This window comes from Hermetia illucens, chromosome 3, assembly GCF_905115235.1.
Source record: "Hermetia illucens chromosome 3, iHerIll2.2.curated.20191125, whole genome shotgun sequence".
Lineage (NCBI taxonomy): Eukaryota > Metazoa > Arthropoda > Insecta > Diptera > Stratiomyidae > Hermetia > Hermetia illucens.
In genome coordinates, this window is record NC_051851.1 from 117,840,129 (window position 1) to 117,862,274 (window position 22,146).

A 22,146-nucleotide genomic window follows, 5' to 3' on the forward strand; every position below is an offset into this window, starting at 1 on the left:
TGGCTGAATTTACGTCAATAAATTATGTAAATCGATGATAAGTAAAAATGCGTTACAGATAAAGTATCCCGTGCACTGATTTTCACTGGACTTGAACCTAATTGAATTGAAATTCAACGCCCCATTGAGCAGCGTTATTTCTGTAACATTTCCCGTTTATGGCTACTCAACCATAATTGTCGATAGTTAATTTTTATTTCTGCACGCCACTAATTTCTCAAATCAAATCCGTTCCATATAATTGTTTTTCCACTATAAATAGTTAACATAACTTTCCGGAGTTCCTATTTCATGTATTTAGTTGTAAATAAGTAGCTTTCCGTTGGCGGGTTAGGAAACACAATGTGGCGAACGATTTTGATTTTAGTTTTGTTTCAATTAATCAGGAGTGGTGAGAGTGGCCAAAGAGTTCGGGCACTTGTTGCAAGGCGTGGACAGTTTCCTTACCATGCCGCCATCTATTCGCCTGCAACGGGCGACCGGTTTGCTGGAGCACTATTTTCACCCAAGCATATTTTGACTGCAGCGACTCCTTTTGCTGAGTATGTAAATATATAATAGTATATGTGAATGTAGCCACAACTCCTTTGGAGTTTTAGTTGAAATCACTACATCATCTACTAGCGATATTTGAAAGCAGATTTCAGACGCGCAGTGAATTATAAATGAGTTTCAATGATGGATCCTTATCGGGGGTGCTTTAGTCCAGAGTGATTATTTATGCGAAATATAATTGTGACTGTTCGGCAAAGGTCTTGTGAGGGTTTCCTACATATTGTGAAGTGTGACATATTGTATGCCAGTTTTCACGAATAATTTCTAGATCTTTTAAGGTTGCTCTAAGCTTCCGGTAAAATACCAGAGGAGTTATTTTACACCTACCATTAAAGCCATTCAAAATAAAACTATACAGCTCCTGCTTCCTTTGTTGAGTATCGAGTATCCATATATGCTTTTTACTCATTGGTAATGAGACTATTTTTCAATTTCATTAGCATTGAAATCGATGCTATTTACAGCAGCGGACGAGCACAAATACTTTATCACCAAAATCGGGACCTCTGGTTACTGATCCTGAGGTGCACACTCAATCACCTTAGCCATTCCAAAACAATTAAGTAGTAAAGGACAGTAAAACTGTTTTAGTCAAAAAATTGCATCGTTTCCTCCGTATTACTAACAGGTTTTACTCCTGTTTTTGCCCTTGGGAGGAAAGTAAATCTTTGGGTTCTTAATCTCCATAATGAATCAGTTCTCACGAAAGTTCCACCGGGTTTAGTTAATGTAGCAACTTGGGAGTATTTAGGTAGGATTATATATAAAGTACGACTTTTCCGGAATTATAAAAGTATGTCTTTGCATGGTAAATGACTTTCGCCATCTTCTTATAGTGTAAGGCGGTACTTTCTTGGCAATTTTATGCCTAATAAAGATATCTACAGTGGGTCTCCACGGCATGAGCTTGTATAAAAAGAAAAAGGAACTTAATTCTTGGCTGGTCTTCTATGGTGCTACAGCCCGATGTCGGTTCTTGGTTTCCTGAAGTCTCCACCTCCACTCTTCTTGATTGAATGGCCTCGGCAAATCGAACAGCTCTAAGATTGCGTTATTCACTGAGTCTTCCTATTGGTTTCGGGGTTTTCCTAGTGACTCTTTCCCTGTCACATTTCCTTTGAATAGACGCCTGGCAATTCTTCTGTCGTTCATACGCTCTATATGGTCTGCCCACTTAATATTCTTGATTTGGATGGCGGCTTTTGGTTCGTCGTATGATAAATACAATTTACTATTGTATTTCATTTGCTATCTGCCCTCCACCCTTACTGAGTTTGATTGGGCACGTCTTGCAGCCGTAAAACAGGGCCGGATTACAGTGTTATATTTATTGTGAATTTTATGTGTGTAAATTGTTATTTTTAAGAATTGGTAGTATCAGGTAAAATTTTTTGATGGCAAGCATGATCCGCCTGTTGATTTTGTCTATTTGCTTGTTGTCCTTTGTGAGGGCTGCACTTAAGTACAAACAAGCCAGTATATCGGAAGCTTAATACTTCAGGTATAAAGGCTTTGTGTTCGAAATTTACTACACGCATTTTTCAATTCGTACATAGCTAAAAATTCAAAAATATGAGTTCACTTATATAGTATTCTGTATATGATGATGACATCATTCACGTCTTGGATTGTGATAAATTAACGTGAAATACAAAACTTTGATCTTCTAAAGCTATAGTTGGATTTCCTTCAAAATTTCCAAAATTGTATATTATATTATTACTTACTAAATACCATTAGTATTTTGTACCTCTAACATAAACTTTAGGGGGATTTTCGTGTAAATTTCTGAAATATAGTAATAATCTATTATTAACTTTATAGAGCAGGTATTGGAATGGCATGTATTTTGAAGTCCAGATAGGGCCACTGTGGTTTTTTTCCAATTTTTCGGTTTGATAGGTTCTGAGAACGAGACCTATTACACCCTCACTCTCTATGATTCACTCAATATCAGAAATAAGATTAATTTCCAAAAGTACTAATTAAGACTTTTCATTTGATACCCCACATGATATTCTGTGCAAAAAATTTTTACACCCCCTTTTCGCAAAGGAGCAATGTTGTCGAAAGCAGAAAATTATAGTATGTTTGTCACGAATTTTAAGGTCTGCGTTGGTTTATCTACAAAACCCAAACAAGTTGTATTTGCGAGAGAAGATATAGCACGCTCTTACATAAAAGCAAACTCTTTTCTGGGTTATTTTCGAAAATAATTTCTTTTCTTCTGACCGAGCGACTATGAAAGTTCGTTATACACAAAAAAAATAAAATTTAGCCCTGGCCACACATGCATGTTGCAAGATCTTCTTTCAATGTTGTGGTAACATCACCAGTTCAGTACTAAATTTAACACTTTTGGTATTAAAAAGGCAGCACTGATGAAGAGGCCTCTTAACTTCAACAGAAAATGGCGCCGTATGTATGTAAAGGGATTCACAGATCACATGTTCTCACCAAATTTCGTGACAATAGCTCGAGCCGTTTCCGAATAAATCGGGTGTGATAGATGAACAGACAGACAGACAAACGGGCAGACACTGAATCGATTCTAATAAGGTCTTATTTTACACAAAACCTTTAAAACTTTCAAGTTTTATCTGATTCGCATCTTTCTTCTGGTTTGTGTCATAATTTTGGTTTTCCACTCGTTTATTTTTAGACTAACTTGCTTTGTTGCTTCATTAAGCTTCATCAGGGTCTCCTTCGTGCTCTCTACTGATCGTGTGATAAGCCAATATCGGGGATAATTTCTTCAGTAGCTTACTATTTAGATCTACTGGCATCTTTCGGATTATATACTGCAGAGGGATGCTAAATAATGTTGGCGCCAGCCATTTGCCTTGTTTTAACGGAGTTTGGACTGAAACATCTTGTTAGTTGATTTTGTATTTTTACTTGAGCGTCAGATTGGCACATTGTCATTATGATGAGTCTTATCAGTTTTGGTGTCATAAAATTCCCAGGTAACACTCTTCGTCAAAGTTTGGAGTGAAATTCATTGATATGAACATAATGACAATTTTGTTAACTCACCGAATATCCAATTATTTTAATATATTTTTGGTTTTTATGAATCTGGATTGTCATGAAATATTTTTGTTTCAATCTAGGTAGCTCCTCCTCCAGGAAACAAATTAACAATTAATTGGTACGAGCAATGAAAGGGAATAGCAAAAAATATAATGATATCTCTTATTAACAAAGGACAGATTACGACAATGACGGGTGCTTTCACATCCGGGCCAAGAGAGAAGAGCGTGTCGTGATTTCTACGTATTTGGTCTTATTCGAGGACGAAGGAAGACCCCGTTGCTTCCAAGATTCCCAGAGACAGACCGTTCAGGTCAATATAGATACTGTTTACGTGTGAGATCTTCCGATTGTCCGCTTGAAGCTTGACCTTGTGGATGCTGTCCCGGCTTTATGTGATTACTTATAGATTTCCTAATATAAAATCATGGCGTGCGTAACGTCTGATCTTGTGGCTTGGGCGAAATACATCAAGGTTCTACAAACTCGTGGTGTAGGAGTCAATTAAGAGATAGAATTTGGCGTCCCCCAGATGCTTAATCGAGAAACTCCTCATGAGTTCATGTAGAAGGTTTTGAATTGTGAATGTTTGAATTTTCGATAAACTGGTGAAGGCATTTAGCAAGTCATGCTCGTAAACAAACAGGAAACATGGGTCCTTTAGTTTACCACGCCGTTAACGCACTGCGTAACAAGAATGAACCTTGACCAGCCTGTAGACTTTGTTGCCATGGACTAGGTCCACCACCAATTTGATCACTTTCCTGTTGCCCCTCTATTATCTACCTCTCGCTTCATGAGGTCTACGAGCAATTAGCGTGTCCATTAGTCCACATAGGACTGGTTTCTAGTATAAGTGGGCTCAATTTGCGAGAGGCATATTATAAAGAGCTTATTTCCCGTCACTGGCTGAAACTTTTTACCACCAGTCAAATCCTTACTGCGTTTGATAGTTCCAACAGCTTTACGATAGTTTGGTTCTAGCGTCCTCGTAGCGGTCGAATCTCATCTTTCCATTTCTCATTTTTTTCCATTCATCAAGGCCAAAAGCTAGGACCTCAAATAGCTTGAAAGAAAGGCATTTTTTAGGCGACATTGGCGACCTGTAAAAATTTGATTTACCTTGTTCTCGTCCACATTCTACCCTCCTTCAGCTTTGGAAACAAAGTGTGTTCTTAGACTTTGTTGCAGTTTTGGTTGGTATGGTATCCTTGTCTAGCTTACTTTTTAAGAGCAGTTTGAGGGTGGTGCACTTTGATATTTGTTTTACGAGGATTTTTTCTTTTTCAAGCTCGCATTCACCTTTTGATTTCTAATGCAGTTTGCCCAGAAGAACGGTAATAACTGCCCTTGTAAAATTTAGACTTTAGTTCGCTCAGCTGCTGAGACAACGTACTCTTTGGGATGTGACTATCTAAAGTAAAGTAGATCCTATCTCAAGCGCAGTCGCATTCAGACGCCCATGAGCTACATGGCAAGTCTATATACATGAAGCAATTAAAATATTCAAAAACTACAAAAGGATATTTGGAGATTTTCTTAAAAGCTTCACAGTTATAACTTGAATAATGGTAATTGTTGTAACTTCCTGCAACTTTACAGGCCAACAAGACAGTTTGGTTACAGAAATTTTTTGTTTCAAAAATACTACTTGAAAGTATGTACCTGGCGAGTATATTCCATATTCAGAGACGGCTTCTATTCAAAATATGAGGCGCTTCACACGAAAGATAAAGTGCAGCTGGTATAGCGATTATTTAAAAATAGAATGATTTCTTAATTTTCGTCTTTGTTACCGACTTAATTAAAAATATAAACAATGGTTCATTCGCGATCGCGATCACGGCCGGTTTAGAGACAGTGCGGTACGCAGACGTCACCTGCAAAGCAACCCGTCACTGTAGTTGCGCGAGATGTTTACGATATACTTCCTTTCCAAGAGCGTCAGCCCATACTTTTGCGCCGTAGAGCAGGACAGACTGCGTTGAATTCGTCAGGAAACGTCGCCTGCTAGGCGTCCCCCAATGTTTACCATTAGCCTACTTAACGCCGAAACTCCAACTGCAGCCTTGTTCGCTGTTGCTTTGATTTGCTCAGAAAAGCTCATCTTTGAGTCAAGAATCAGCCAGAGGTACTTTACCGCTGGTTTTGACTTGATTATCGACTCGCCGAACGATATGGGATGCGGGGTTGGAATTCTTTCTTTAGTGAGGATGATTACTTCGGTTTTTTCCAGTGCAAGGTTGAAACAATGAGTAGTCTCCATTCACTTACCTGCCACATCAATATTCCGAGTCTGCTTTGTGCCTGTTCGAAAGTGCGTCCAGCAACAAGTGCCGCCATATCATCTGCATAACCGACCAGGTGCGATTCTTCTGGCTGGTCGAGTTTAAGTAGACTATCATAGGTAGGTATCATAGGCCCGACCCAAGGATGGATCGTTGTGCTACCCCCGACGTGACCTCCATCCTCCTCTGGCCCTCTAGTGTTTCATAGAGCAGGGAGCGGCTCGTTAGATATTCCCTCAATATTCGTAAGAGATAGTTCTACACGTCGAAAGTAATGTCTAATGTGCGTAGAATGTCTTTCCCTCTTGCGGAATTAAACGCATTTCTGACGTCAAGCGTTACGAGGAGCGCCACCTGTTGAGTTCGGGGGTTATGTGCCTCCGCTCGTCGAACGGCATCCATGACTTTCATGATAGCATCAACTGTGTATTTTCCTGCTCTAAAACAAAACTCCTAGGGAGATAAATCTTAGGCTGCGCAATCGCTTCAGCGAGTCTACTTCTGATGAGCTTTTCAAGCACTTTTCCAACAGTGTTAAGCATACATAGTGGGCGGTATGAAGACGGCAACTCGCCATCTTCCAACGAGCAGGGAAAGCGCCCTATTTCAGGAAAGTGTTGAGTGCAGTAAGTCTGGCCGATGTTAGAATACCAGTTTATACGCGTCTGTTGGAATATTATCGGATCGTGGCGCCTTCTTGCTTTTCATAGAGAGGACTGCTTGTTCCAACACACCGAGAGTTTGCGTCCACCACTTCGAAGGCAGTGTATTGATGGTCGCCTTCCGAGAAGTTTTTCGGAACTCGCCAACCGTCTACCAGTGACACCAGTGATTCCGACGAGAACGTTACGTCGGGAATCGTTCCCTAGCAGCCCGAGCGCCGGAACGTTGGGGTGGATGTCCTGTTCTCGCTGCCATCTCCAGAATGATAGCAACATATATCCCCAATACATGAGGCCTAACTGCCCATGATGATGGGAGAAATGTCGAGGCAAAGGCCCGCCTACACATCTCATAAGAGCTCGTTCCATTTTTACCTCTATATGGTTCTTCCAAAGAAGAAGAACAACTTCCAAATATTTATTTTTTTCGGAGAGTTGAAGGATTGTACCCCTCATTTCTGGACGACAAAGATAATTCAGGTTTTTCCATTTTGTAAATAACAACATTGAGGTTTTATTGGGGTTAACTGAAGGTCCACGCCTGAGGTTTGTCAACCATTTCAGCACCCCACTATCACTGTCAATGGCAGTGACATACCCAGAACTGACAGACGAAGAACGTTGAGAGGGATAGATCCATAAATAGATGGCAAGATCGGTGGGTTCTCTCTGCGGCAGGCGATGGAAAAACTGTTGGAATATGGACAACAGTTGCACCATCTGTTCATCGACTTTAAAGCCGCCTATGATAGCATAGCCAGGGTAAAACTGTACACGGCCATGAGAGAATTCGGTATCCCGACGAAATTAATAAGACTGACTAGGCTGACCCTGACCAAGCAGGAGGAGGATCACTCTCAAGACCATTCGACATCAACAACGGTCTACGACAAGGGGATGCCCTATCATGCGTCCTCTTTAACCTGGCCCTCGAGAAAGTGATCCGTGATGCTGATGTAAATGCAAGAGGTACGATCCTCTTCAAGTCCACCCAACTACTGGCCAATGTTGACGATATCGACATCATGGGAAGAACCACCCGAGATGTACAAACTGCCTTCATCCAGATCGAGCAGGCGGCGCGAGATCTTGTGCTGCACATCAATGAAGGTAAGACAAAATATATGGTGGCAACGTCAGCACCGAAGACGAATCAACCAACAACATCAAACCGCACTGGTCAAACACAAACACGAAGAAGAGTAAGGATAGGAGAATACAACTTTGAGACCGTTGACAATTTCTCCTATCTAGGGTCGAAAATCACAACCGATAACAACTACGATGATGAAATCCGCGCACGGTTGTTGTCAGTCAACAGAGCCTATTTCAGCTTACAAAGACTGTTCCGCTCGAAACGTCTCACCATAGTGTCAAAGCTCTTACTGTACAAGACTATGATCTTGCCCGTCCTCATGTATTCCTCGGAAACTTGGGTTCTTAGCAAGAAAAATTGCGAACTCTTAATCGCGTTCGAGAGAAGAATCCTCCGAAGAATTTTTGGCCCTCTACATGAGGATGGACGGTTCCGTAGCCTGCACAATGACGAAATCTATGAGCGATACCATGACCGTCCGGTTGTGGATAAAATCCGGCTCAATAGGTTACGGTGGGCGGGTCACTTAATCCGTATGGATGAGGATGATCCCGCCCGGAAAGTCTATAAGGGCAATATCTATGGTAGAAAAAGAAGACGAGGTAGACCCTGCCTAAGATGGAGCGATGGCGTAGGCCAGGACGCCAGACAGCTTTTAGGGATATCGAATTGGTGGACCTCGGCGCAAAACCGGGATGTCTGGAGTTCCTAATTAAGGCAGGCCTAGACTGGATACCGGTTGTTGCGCCGTTGATGATGATGATGATGAAGATTGGTGGGAACGCTCGGGAAAGCGTCGGTGGACTCGCAGGCTCATTTCTCCCATCAAGGAGTGGTTGGAGAGACGACACGGTGAGATTAATTATAATTTCACCCAGTTTCTCACGGGACATGGAGGATATCTCTAATACCTTCACAGGTTTAAATTGGAGATCTCACCCGACTGTCCAAATTGTGATGGAGTCCCAAAGGACCCTGAGCATGTATTCTTCCACTGTCCGAGATTTGTGGAAGAAAGGAGGAATCTAGAGGAGACTCTAGGAAAGGTACTGGTACCAGAAAATCTGGTGCCGAAAATGCTAGCACATCAAGAGAATTGGGATGCGGTCAACTCCATGATCGTATCTATTCAAGATAAATTGCAAAAAGGCAGAGGAGGGGAGAAAAGCGCGGTCGCGTGCGCAGAGTATAGAAGAAATGGGATTGAGCTAGAGTGAGCTGACTCCGCCCCGTGATATAATACCTTATGGTGGTCCCGCGGGGTAGGGAGGGACCCGGGTTTGGTTTTAGTGGGTAAAAATCCCACACGCTGGTGTGTCCAGACCAGTGCCTTTTCAAGATTTCCACCTCCTCAAAAAGAAAAAAAAAACCCAGAATTGAGCGATTTAAACATCTCGAGGCAATGCTATCAGTCAATGTAGAACTGTGTTATGAACTTGCTTCACGCATTAGTGCAACATGGATTAAGTTGCGTTCCACAACTAGTGTTCTTTTTGATCGATGTATCAACGAACGTCTCCAACTTAAAATTTACCGCAATGGTCTCTGGTCTGTCACTCTCTATGGTTCTGAGTATTGGCCGACTATAAAAGACAAAGAACGGGGTCTTGCGGTAATGGAGACGAAAATGCTGTGTTAGACTAGTAGCGTAACATGCTTTGATCTCATCAGAAATAGGGATAACCGCAATCGATATGGGTTTGCACTGATTATGGAAAAAGTGCAAGAGAGGTGTCGTCGATGGTATGGTCATTTAATTCGCGCTAACGAGAATTCCAAGCGACCAAAAGGAAGGCGGAAACAACGGTAGCTTGAAATGCTGGATGGTGATTTGAAGGCCTCGCCACTGCATCCAGATCAGGCTTTTGGTAAAATAAAATGGCGCAACCGATTGTACGACGAGCCGACTTTGCTTGTGAACGGACAAAGGCTAGAGAAAATGAAGATGGCGTAGAATCAATTCACCATTAACATGTATACTGTACATGTTGGAGTGGAGAAAGATTCATATTGTAGTCGGACAGAATTTTTGAGGTCGGCTGTCTTAGAGTCTGCTCCCAGGGAAGGTTCCTCTTCACTGCTGTGGTTCCTGATAATAGACACTTTTCAATGACTCTTGAAGGATACAAACATCTTTTTAGAAAGTTTTTCGAAGGAGCTATGTGCCGATTTGAGATAACTCAACAGATAATTCACCATGGAGAATACTAGCAACACTGCCCTAGCTATGTTTATTTGGAATATTAGGAAGGATTGATATAAATTATCCGCCTTATCAAGGACAGTCAGTGGAATGAAGAAATTGTGATTCCTACCGGAAAGCAAAAATCTTGCAAAGGAACTAAAGGCCTTTACAGCAGCAATTACATTTCCCTTGATGAGATGTTAAACTACTGCATGGAAGACCGCAGCTTTCTCACATCTTGGACAAAGATATCTTGGAAATGTTTTTTTAACAGATTCCTCGTTGCCGCTCCCTTGAAATAGAAAAAATTCTCAAATTGGCAAAAGCCTGCTAACGGTATAGCTAGGAGGTCATTGAATAGGCGATTTTAGAGGACAGTAAAATGTACTTAATAAAATGTCTAGTTAAATGCATTATGAAGTTGATTCACGCATAAGCGTTATTTGACTCAAGTAGCCTTCCAGAAACGGTGTTCTTTACGATCGGGGCAACAACGAGTAGGATCAAGCTTGTTGAGTAACATGTGCAATCGATTAGGCTGAGATGACCTCGCTTCTAAACAGCTTTGCTAACCTTGCCTTATTTATGCTGTTTTTTTATTTAATTAGCCGTTTGGAGCTCTTTCGGAAATAACACACTCCATTTACCGTTGTCACACACATTTTTCTTAGAAACGGTTACGCCCACTAACATGAATTTCGGTAGAAAAGTTGGGTGAACTGTCACGCATGCATTAAATTGCATTGCTGCACGTTGAACTTAGGGAGGGAGGTGGGTCCTTATACACCTAAAAGAGTGTTGTTTTTCGCCGAATATAGCCATGGCAGCCAACCGTCTCGAATAAAAAGTCTTGGTTAGCACTTTCCGAAGCAGATATTAGTATTGACATTCGTTGGAAAGGGGAGTAGTGCAGAGGCCAATAACTTCAAGGATCCGTTCTCAGAAACTATCCAACGCAAAAAAATTTGGCATCATATTTGGAAACTTACTGCGAACCCCCATAATAATATAGGTTTTAAGACGGAACGCTATACTGGAAAGTTTGGTGGAAATCCTTCCATTATTAACAAAATTACATTTATTCAAAGTTACCTTTTTCGCATCAAATAACTACTTCCTAAGAGATAAAATGAATTAAACATTGGGTATACCTATTTATCGTATATACAATACGAGTTATATATAAATAAAACAATTAATAAAGCCTTTCATACATTAAAACGGCGAGATTCCGGTTTCAGACCTGTTTCATTTACTGGTAAAGGGGTTAACTCCATTTTTGCAAAAATTGGTCGTTTTCATGAGTTTTCGTCAAGAAAACCACGAAACTACTTTAAACGATCATTACATCATCTTAAAGTGCATACATTCAACTACTTTTAATTTTTTTAAATTTTTTGTGTAAAACAAAACCTCATTAGACTAAACAAAACCTTATTAGAATCGATTCGGTGTCTGTCTGTCCAGTTTCCGTCTGTCTGTTTGTCTGCTACACAATAAAAAGACTCAATTAGTACTTTTCGAAGCTGATGATATTTTTGATAACGGGCTAAGCATACCGAAGTGGGTGATCAAAATGTGTGCCCCAAAAATTGTAACAGGTCTCTCAGAACCTATCCAACCGCAAAATCTGAAAAAAACAAACACAAATGGTGCATTCATACGAAATCTAAGCCTCAAAATATATCCCATTTTGACATCTGCTCAAATAATGATAACTATGGTATATTATCGTATGTTTGAAAATTTCCCGAAAACCCCCTTAAGTTTATCCTAGAAATTTGGTACGGTTATAAGTAAGAATATAATGCATTTGGGCAAGTTTGAAAAAAATACAACCATTATTAACAAAATTGTAGAAGGTTGAAATTAAGCATCTGTATGTGAATTTATCGTAGTCTAAAACGTGTATGACGTCATCGTCATATAAATTGAACTCATATGAACGAAGGAGTTGGATTTTGGAAGTACATATGTATATGAAGGAATATTTTGAGGTATGCGCGAACGGAAAAACGTAAATAGGAATTTCTTACACAAGATGAATAAAAACCTTTATATTCGAAACGTCTAGCTTCCGGAACTTCAACTTGTTATGTATTGAATAAGCCAAAATGTTTGTACAGAAATATCGGCTTATAAGGTTTCGAGTAATTTTGGTCACTGGTTTCAAATATGTGATTTGTAGAAAAATGAGTTCAAATTTTCAACTTCAGGTCGTTTATGGTACGGATTCCTTTTCATCAATGGTCATATCTCAGCCATTTTTATTTGTATTGACTTGAAATTTAAAGGAAGCATTCTCACATAGTTGTGTGGCGCGGCAGGATTCGCAGCATTCGAAATTTATTTCGAATGTTGCGACTGCGAACAAATAGATGGCGCGGAACTATCCAGTTTGTAGAGCTCGCCACGGGAGTGGAAGACTAGCGAGGAAAGTGTGCCATGGGTTAGGGGCAGAAAGAAACACATGAAGCGAGATGATTCTCTTCTGCCTCTAACGTGTAAATAGTCGTTTGCTCTTACTGATTCATTAAAATTAATAAATTCTGATTATTAAATCTATCAAGTATTGATTGTAAAAACCTAGTCTATGTTCCGGTGTACCTAAAAATTGTGGTTTGCAAAGAAATGGACTATTTTAGTTAAAGAATAATTAAAATTATTACAATATTTAACAAAAAAAAAAATACAGCCCGACCCAGACAAGGTGCATGCGATAACAAGCTTCCCGCGTCCGAAGACAGTGAGGGAGTTGAGGAGGTTCTTGGGCATGCTAAACTTCTGCCGTCGTTTCCTGCCTAAGGCCGCCCATCACCAGTCCATTTTGAACGCGTACTTGTCTGGCCCCAAAACTAAGGACACACGAGAGATCGTGTGGTCTGAAGAGGCTATCCGCGCGTTTGATAAATCCCGTCAACAACTGGCCGACGCTACACTCTTGGCATTCCCTCTGCAAGATGCACCCCTAGCCGTTTTTGTTGATGCCTCTGATATCGCAGTAGGTGCTGCCCTTCACCAAAAGGTGGATCAAGTTTGGCAGCCGTTGAGCTTCTTCTCGAAGCAGTTGAATTCCGTTCAACGGAACTACAGTACCTACGATCGCGAACTGCTCGCCGCGCACTTGAGCATCAAATACTTTCGTTTCTCCCTAGAAGGCAGGCTGTTCACAGTGTTCACGGACCATAAGCCTCTCACGTATGCTTTGAAACAGAAGCCCGACAAAGCGTCCCCTCGTCAGTTTCGACATCTGAGCTTTATAAGCCAGTTTACGTCAGACATGCAGTACGTGTCCGGCAAGGACAACATAGTTGCTGACGCTTTGTCTCGTGTCTCCGAGGTTAACATCCCCGCCTCACTCGATTTCTCGGCTATTGCCAAGGCGCAGGAGGACGACGCAGCACTTCAGAGCCTCAAATCCAACCCCAAATACAAATTTCGGGAGTTGCCCATCTTCGGCTCAAACCTCTCTCTCTGCTGCGAAGACTCGGAAAAGGGACCTCGGCCATACATTCCGGCCACCTTTTGCAAGGAAGTGTTCCACGCAGTTTACGACTTAGCGCATCCAGGCATCAGGACAATAAATCGGCTAGTCACCGAGAAATACTTCTGGCCCTCTATGAATAAGGATGTCAATTCCTGGGCCAGAGAGTGCATCGCATGCCAGAAGTGTAAAGTCTCCAGGCATGTAAGGAAAGAAGTGGGCTCATTCCCCCGCACTACCAGGCGGTTCCACACAATACACCTCGACATAGTAGGGCCTTTGCGAGACTCGCACGGTTATAGGTATTGTCTCACAATCATTGACAGGTTTACGCGGTGGCCTGAGGCAATACCTCTGAAAGATATTACGGCGTAATCATGTGCCGAAGCCCTCTGTCAAGAGTGGATACCTCACTTTGGCGTCCCTGCGGTGGTCATCACTGACCAGGGAATGCAATTTGAGTCCACCCTTTTCTCCGAGTTAGGCAAACTCCTTGGTTTTAAACGCCAGCGGACTACTGCATACCACCCACAATCCAATGGGATGCTAGAACGTTGGCACCGGATGCTGAAAGCCGCCATTATGGCACGCGACGATCCGTCCTGGTCCCAAGCCTTGCCTTTCGTCCTACTCGGCCTACGTAAAACCCTCCGAGAGGAATTTGCTGCCAGCCCCGTGGAGCTAGTATACGGGGAGAACCCAAGACTCCCAAGCGATCCGGTCTTCGACAAGAGATCGGGTCTCACAGAGTCGGGGTTGGTGCGTCTGCTGACGGACAATCTCCGACACATAAAAGCCACACCCCCCACCCGACACTCGTCCACACCTGCCTGTTCGCCCAAGGAATTGGACACGTGCACGCACGTTCTGGTCAGGACGGATGCCGTCCGGAAGCCGCTGCAGCCTCCATATGAGGGCCCGTAGCGCGTTCTCGAGCGGGGAGAACATTTCTTCCAGCTCGAGATCGGGGGACACAAAAAGGCGGTCTCTCTGTCCAGGCTGAAACCCGTGTCCACCCCGAAGCAGCGTCGTGTCCGCTTTGTGGATTGATGTGAACGAAATTCCGGGATCAGTCGCCGAAACCCCTAGGTTTCATCTGGGGGTGGAGTGATGTGGCGCGGCAGGATTCGCAGCATTCGAAATTTATTTCGAATGTTACGAATGCGAACAAATAGATGGCGCGGAACTATCCACTTTGTAGAGCTCGCCACGGGAGTGGAAGACTAGCGAGGAAAGTGTGCCATGAGTTAGGGGCAGAAAGAAACACATGAAGCGAGATGATTCTCTTCTGCCTCTAATGTGTAAATAGTCGTTTGCTCTTACTGATTCATTAAAATTAATAAATTCTGATTATTAAATCTATCAAGTATTGATTGTAAAAACCTAGTCTATGTTCCGGTGTACCTACAAATTGTGGTTTGCAAAGACATGGACTATTTTAGTTAAAGTTGCACTTAAAAAATGCCATACAAAATCGATTGTTTGCAAAATGACAAGTGGGGTTAACTGATTAATGGCTATGTTTCTTCAATACAACTTTGAATTTTTTATGATAGAGTTATAGTTATGAAGTGGCTTTAAATCCGTTTTTTTTTTGTGTAAAACGAAATTTTATTAAAATCTCTTTTTTCCGTTTGTATATCACACCTACTTTTCTCAGGAAAGGTTCGGAGGGTAGATTCGAGCTGTGAATCCCCATGTATTGTTCTTCGATGAGTTTAAATGGGGATCCCTACACATGCAAAAGGGGGATTTAAATTTTTGTTCAACAATCCTAGGCATGTGCGATGTCAAATGGAAGGTCTCAATTAATACTTTCCGTAAGTTACCGTTAGTAGTAAGATATAAGAGCTATACGAAATGAAAGATGTCCAAATTGGTAGCATTTTCACGAGTGATGTCGCAAACCTCGCCGGCTTGGGTCCTCGATATTCAATATGAATCCGGGAAAAATGCGAGTATTTTGTCAAAGATACACATCATCATATCCATAAAGTTCCTGCCAGAAAGAATTAGAAACTATCAGGCGCAGTGCCACAAACTGTGCAGCGCAAAATTGTGTAAATTGGTACTTTTGTGAACAAAGTATTCAGATAAAAAATATCTTTTCGTATAAATTGTGCTTTGTTTATTCGAAACAGGAAACACTGAAAATAATACTTTTCGTACAAAATGTAGTGTATTTCGTAAAAAAAACCTTCAAAACTTCTCCATTACGATTTTGGCGCAAACAAAGTTAACAATAATATTATTATATTTTGAAAATTTACTGCGCACCCCCTTTAAGTTTATTCTATATTTGTAAAATTTTTACATAAAAATCAACGCAACCTTTCATATCTGAAGGGCTTTGCTTCCGGTTTCCCACTTGCTTCTTTCTATTGAGAATTTACATCTCCGATTTCGAATGAAAAAAATTCTAACAACATTTTTATCAATTAACAGTCTGAAGGGTGACTTGGAAGTTTACCTTGGCGCTTACGTACTTGCCAATAAAAAGGAAAAGGATCGCATCAACTTGAAGATAACAGTGGAAAATAATATTATTGTGCACGAAGAATATGACCACAGATGGCCGTTGGTTGATAATATCGCCATTATCACACTTGACGAAGAAGTTGAGTATACTGGTAAGTGTTCTGTTCGAATAACGAGTGAGGAAATAATTTCTTCCCTTTGCAGATCGAATTCAGCCCATCCTACTGCCACCACTCGATGAGGAATTCATAGAGGTAGTCGGTGCTCCAGTCCATGTTTCCGGTTGGGGCGCTAGGTACAAAAGTAAGATACTTCCTTTTAAATTTCTGCTTTCTTATTAATTTTGCCTCCCTCCAGGGGAAAGCCTTTCGAAAGCCTTGAATTTCTACAACACAACTATCTTCAATTATAACATATGCCGTAAATTGTATCCAATATGGGAGAGGAATATTTGCATCAACGCAACTTCAAAAGGTTTATATTGCGTTGGTGGATGGGGATCGCCAGTTGCAGCAGATGAAGAAAATGGTCAGAAGCTAGTAGGGATCAGCATTGAACCTGACAGTTGTGCCCATGGCACAGCGATTCCGAATACCCGTGTCGTATCGTATCTACATTGGATCGAATTGCACACCGGAATCAAGGTAGAGTCAAGATTTATATCAATCAAGCAAGGGCTTGATCGTTTGGTTCCAAAACTCAATGGTTGTTTATTGTTATGTAGCCACGAAGACTTTCCACCCCGGTAGTGAACAGTATGCCAATCACCACTACAACCGAAGAACCATCCGAACCGAGTGCATTGGAACCGACAGAGCGACCACCTCCTGTCATTGATGTTGGAGATCAAACCACTGAACCATTCGACTTCGTGACATTGCAGCATGAAGATGCTAACGCAGATGATTCTGAAGAACCGTAAGGATATGGTTTGGCTTGAAAAATGTAGGGTCTATCTAAGGAATTGAAAAAAAACCAATAAACCATGTTAAATCCTATGCTTTGTTTTTTAAGTATTTCCTTTCATTGACTTATATAAACGAATCCCGTTGTTATGTTGTGTTTTTAAATGTAAGTATTAACGACCAGCAATTCGCTTCATGCAATGGCAGATTACAACCTAATATCTTACCGGTTGGCTCCTTTGCTATTGCAACATTTTCCAGGCAGGACGTCCTTTAGCGGTATATTCTTTCTGTCTGTTTTCTTCAATTGAAAACTAGTAAGTATGCTGCGAAGGGAGAATACCTATAGTAAATGGGTTCTAGAATATTCTTGCGAGAGCGTCAACTCCGTGGAGCATTGTATAAGTGTGCTCTCAATAGATTTTCTTCTTTTATTTCAACCATTTCCGTTCGGTAGCCGGATCAGCTTGGGATGGGTTTCGTCACTTCTCTCGGTTCTTAGTTTAGTCTGGATGAAGTTGTGGAGTTTATAGGCCACTGTTTACGGTATAAAACGATCGCTGTTTTGCAAAGACTTCAATTTCTGTTTCTAAGCAAGTCCCCAAGGACCCTAATTTACCTCGTCGACTAGGTTCTGGCAACCGCGGGCTTTGCTTTTTTATAGCACTATGGAGTCTCCTTTTTGCTGATCAATACTTTGCTTTTATGGCGCATGCCTCCTCGTGGGCCCCCAAATGGCGGAGCTCATGATAGTCTTTCCGTAGGGTAGCAATATGTGTCTACCAGTACATGGAAGACTTGTTACGGTTGGGACTTTTCCTGGGCATGGAAGTTTCACACACTGTCGTTATTAGGCAGTGTCAGTTGCATCGCTGGCACCCCCGAAGCGCCCTTTAGCGCGACTCTGCCTGTTTCAAGAGATTCGATGAATTTCCAGATGTTCACCCTCGTGACGTTCTACACGCAGAAAGGGCGCCGGGTCGGTGCACGCCGCCAATACTTCAAACTCGATGTACCGAGAAGTTTTCTAGGATTTGTTACACGTACACCGACTTTGCTAGAGATTCCGACATAAGCGTTATGTCAGGGATGCTTCCTTCGTAGCTTGAGCGTCGGAACGTGGGTGAGGTGTTTAAAATGGAACGCGGACCGGATTTTTAAAACTCCTTTTCCCTTTGGAGTCGATCTGAGGCATGCCCCGTTAAAGGGTCTTAGCACGGAAGCACAGAGAGGTGAATACTGATAGGAAGACTTTATCCTACCTCAAGCCGGTGTCGAAAGTCCGGCATCGTCTCATTCGGCGTTACGTAAACACTAAGAAACGCTTTCCCTAAAGATCGAATCCAGGCAAAGCTATTCCCTCGGTTTTGAGCAAGAACAGGAAGAGGAATACTGTCCCAAGTTCAGACGTCAGCGGCACCCGATAAGTAGTGATGCCATCCCGCCGGGTCTACTTCCCCAGTGAACTGCGCCAGTAACTCGTGAGCGCTTGCACTGCAATGGATGTTATTATAATTTGTAGGATGCGCATTATGCTAGTCGTGTGCTAGCCCTTATTATATCAGTTAACTTTTTAAACACCCGGTCTGTTTAAAAATTATAACTTTATTTGATCAAATCTACTTATCGATTAACTCACATGATTTACTTAATAATAAATTACACCTGTGTAATTACTGCAGCTTCAGCAATACGTTCCGATGCATCCGGTAGAATTTTGCTTACCAGGTAGCGCGTGTTAATATTGCTGATTGATGGGGTTGTTGGCGCGTGTTGTTGCAATTCGCTGACATTCCTTATTGAAATGGTAACTTATCAGCCCTAAATTTTGGACATCGCCCCGAACCCACAGTAAGCGCAACACTCTTACTAGTTGCTGACGTCTGTCCATAGTCCACACCCCCACCATGTGGGGTTTATCTGCATTCGTATCTTGCATACTACCCACATTCAAAATTAAGATATCGACGATTGATAAGGGGTTAAACCGAATGTAGAAAAATTGCGAGAGAGGCGTTTTAGATGGTATGGCGATGTAATTTGCACTAACAAGAATTCACTTGCAAGATTGGTCTGAAACAATGGTGGCTTGATGCGCTAGATGATGATTTGAAGGCCTCGCGACTACATTCAGATTAGGCCTTTGATGAAATATTGACTGATTGTGAACGAAACAAAGGCTAAAAAACAGAATAAGATACGTACCCTGCATACTAACCATTCAATTTTGGTATTCCGGCTTTTTTGACCGCCAGTTTCGACCTCGAGCATTCATAGCAATGAAATCTCAATGGGCATTGGTTATCTTTGGACATTCAAGCTTTTTGGCCTCCTAATTTGGACCTTGCAAATATCAGCGGGTCGTGATAGTCAGGAATGGGTATACCTTCGAGGACAAATCCCTACCCTAGTTCCCTGGAGCCTGATCTACGCTTATTTGATCCCGGAACTCATGGACGGATTAGCGTTCGCTCGGTGCAACGCGGCCTATTAACGCCGGTTCAATCCACACTACCCGATCAAGATGGCTCCTGATATACGTCAAAACTACCATCTTGGTAGAGCTAGGCTAACATCACCCCATCGACGTCGACAGAGATCTGTTGACGACTTCGCCGACTCCCAGTTCGCTCTTAACCGAGAGGCATTCGCAAGGCTACTACATAAGACGCAGGTATACTGCCAGCTAGATATTCAGAACTAATATATAATATAACCTGTAATGAAATTGTCGTCCTTCCATCAATATCTAACCATGATTACTATAATTTGCAAATATTTCATCTTTAGGTAACTTTAATGGTCGACTGTAACACCATGGTAGTTCTTTAGCCCTACTGAGCACTTGAATAAAAAACTTGATCATATTTGTGTTGCTGCTGCTCATGGAGAAATACCGTGGAAAGCATCGTTCTCTCTAATTAGTATCTTCTTCTGTTTCTTCCCGTGCCACATAAAATCATTTCGCATTACGGAAAAACTTGTTACATATTGAGTGCGCGAGCTACCAATCTAGAGTACATAGCTTATTGCCATTTTATCCACATTTTCTGTTGCAACTCTTGGCACCACATCACCACTTTTATGCAGAAGGCAGATATCGGTTCTCCTCTTCCGAAGGGCCCTTATATGTTCCTCTGTTTTATCGATTAGGGTATCAATGTCTTACGTCTGCGTGATAGGTAATAACCTTCAGAAAACTTCTCGGTGAAGAGTGAAACGCGAATGATCGGTACACGTGGGGATACACTGGGAGTCCCCGGAGTAGCCGACAATTCTACCGACGTCGATAGGGTGATATGAGCCTTGCTCTACTAAGGTGATAGTTGTGAAGTGTATCAGGAGCCAGCCCCTTTGGGACTCTGGTCGGGTAGTATGCATGGCACCGATGTTAGTAGAGTTCCGGGATCAACTCAGTGTAGGTCAAGTCTTAGGGAACTGAGATAGGGGCTTTGCCGCCAGAGCGTACACCTATTCCTGACTTTTTTTAGCCCACTACCTTGTACATGATGCGCTGGTGAAATTTACATGGAAACAAACATAACAAAACTAAAAATTGGACGAAATATCAGGGAATGAGGAACAACTGATTGCGTACGAAAATGCGTCGCTCAACACAGCAATCAACGGAAGAGACAGCGGGAGCGAAAATTGCCGATATGACACCGGGAGGACCAAATAAAGAGGAAACCTTAGAAAGTGACGCGACTGACGGTATGGGGATTGCAATACTCCATATTCTCCCTGTTCCGGAAAAGAACCGAGTCAAAATTGCCAGTACTGAGTAGGTGGATACGGAGACGAACCTATTGGAAGCATTGTTGACCCCCTAGCTAGAGCAGAAGAGAAAAGACTCAACAGGAAATACGCGACAGTGATGAAGTGTTTTCAGTCGACAACGTTCCTCCAGAAGATCGTCAGCAAAGGCGTCAAAAGCGGGCTGATGGAACTAGAGGAATTACTGGACAGTATCCTCCTTCCACAGGTGAACGAGGACATCAGCGCAAAACGCATGGAAATCAAAAACAGCCGCACTTCCCGCTAAGGACACTGCAACCACCAAACGGTTCGCAGATAGCTCGTTACACACACAGCGGAAAGAGGAAAACGCATCTGAAGGTTTTATTCAAGTATTTTCCAAGGCCCAATAAACGAAGGTAAAGAAAGTCAAAAGGGACAGTGACAGTGACAAGGAGTCTCCTCCTCCAAAAACCAGCGACAGAAAAGACGACGAAACTAAGAAGGACGGCTCTCCTCATTAAACCGACGGAATACAAGACATTTTCGGAAGTCCTGAGTGAAATTTGTTACAAGATGAAACTATTGGGCGGAAACGCTCTGGTTTCTAGGCTGGAGCTTATGTGCTCTTTAGAAATCCGAAATTTTGATAACCTTACAGAAGAGGTCGAAGTGGAATAGGTCGTAAAGCATGAATTTCCAGACGTAACTAATGCCCGAATAGGTATCATTTCTAGGAATGCTCGAGGCTGAAAATTCGCGGTGGTGAAGTCTCCGAGCAATATGCAAGGAAACTCCTTAACAGCGGGGCAATCAAAATTGGGTAGGTAGTATGCAGGGTTTGAATGCAGATAATCGCCACCAACTGCGACAGGTGTCTGGGTTATGGACGCACGTCAGCAACTTGCAAGGGACCGGACAGGAGGACAGCAAAGCGAAAATTGGGTCCTCTGCAAGGATCGCGCTTTTGGTGAAAGCGTTGCATACACTGTGGGGGACGGTGTTCGATCTCTAAGGTGGAACTAGAAAGGACTAAGACGCGACTAGCGTGATCCGTATCCTATAAATTAACATATACCGGAGTGGAACCGCTTACGCGTTCCTAGCGCATTTCGCTGGGGAAGTAAAAGCTGATCTAGTGCTAATCACCGGGCAATATCGGCAATGTAGACCCTGCATGCTAAGCAGCAATCAGATTAACTGCATTGTACGGGTATTATTCCCCAGACATCTCGCATACGTTGATGTCAACAGCGCGGAAAGCGTCGAGTATTACCTCCTTTTGACAATAAGGGGGATGGAAGAAGCAGTTCTCACCACGAAAAACAAGAGGGTACCAGGTTCTGATAGTATCCCGGCGGAAGGTTACAAACTGATGTTCCTAAAACGGCCAGACTTGCTGCTCGGAGCCTTCAACGCTTGCCTGAATGAGAGCATTTTTCCGTGTCGCTGAAAGGTGGTGAGGCAGGCGCTAATCAGCAAAGGAAAGGGCGACCCTGAGCTGCCGTCTGTATACCCACTGCTATGTATGCTTAACACGGCTGGGAAAGTGCTCGAAAAGCTCATTAGGAGTTGACTCGGGTTCGAAGCAAGGAGATCCACGGTGGATGCTGTCATGGAGGTCGTGGATGCGGTTCATCGTACCAAGGCGCACACCCGAGGATAGTTACGGGTAGTGCTCCTCATAACGCTTGATGTCAGAAGCGCCTTCAATTCCGAAAG

General features: G+C 42.5%; 1 protein-coding gene across 1 annotated transcript; it reads left to right on the forward strand.

Annotated features, from left to right (window-relative positions):
- Positions 1 to 272: 272 nt before the first annotated feature.
- LOC119652280 (chymotrypsin-like) lies at positions 273 to 16,779 on the forward strand. Its single transcript, XM_038056273.1, has 5 exons — positions 273 to 542; positions 15,749 to 15,933; positions 15,986 to 16,084; positions 16,139 to 16,425; positions 16,506 to 16,779. The coding sequence occupies exons 1-5, from the start codon at positions 343 to 345 to the stop codon at positions 16,701 to 16,703; spliced, it is 969 nt and encodes a 322-aa protein (XP_037912201.1). The 5' UTR covers positions 273 to 342; the 3' UTR covers positions 16,704 to 16,779.
- Positions 16,780 to 22,146: the final 5,367 nt, after the last annotated feature.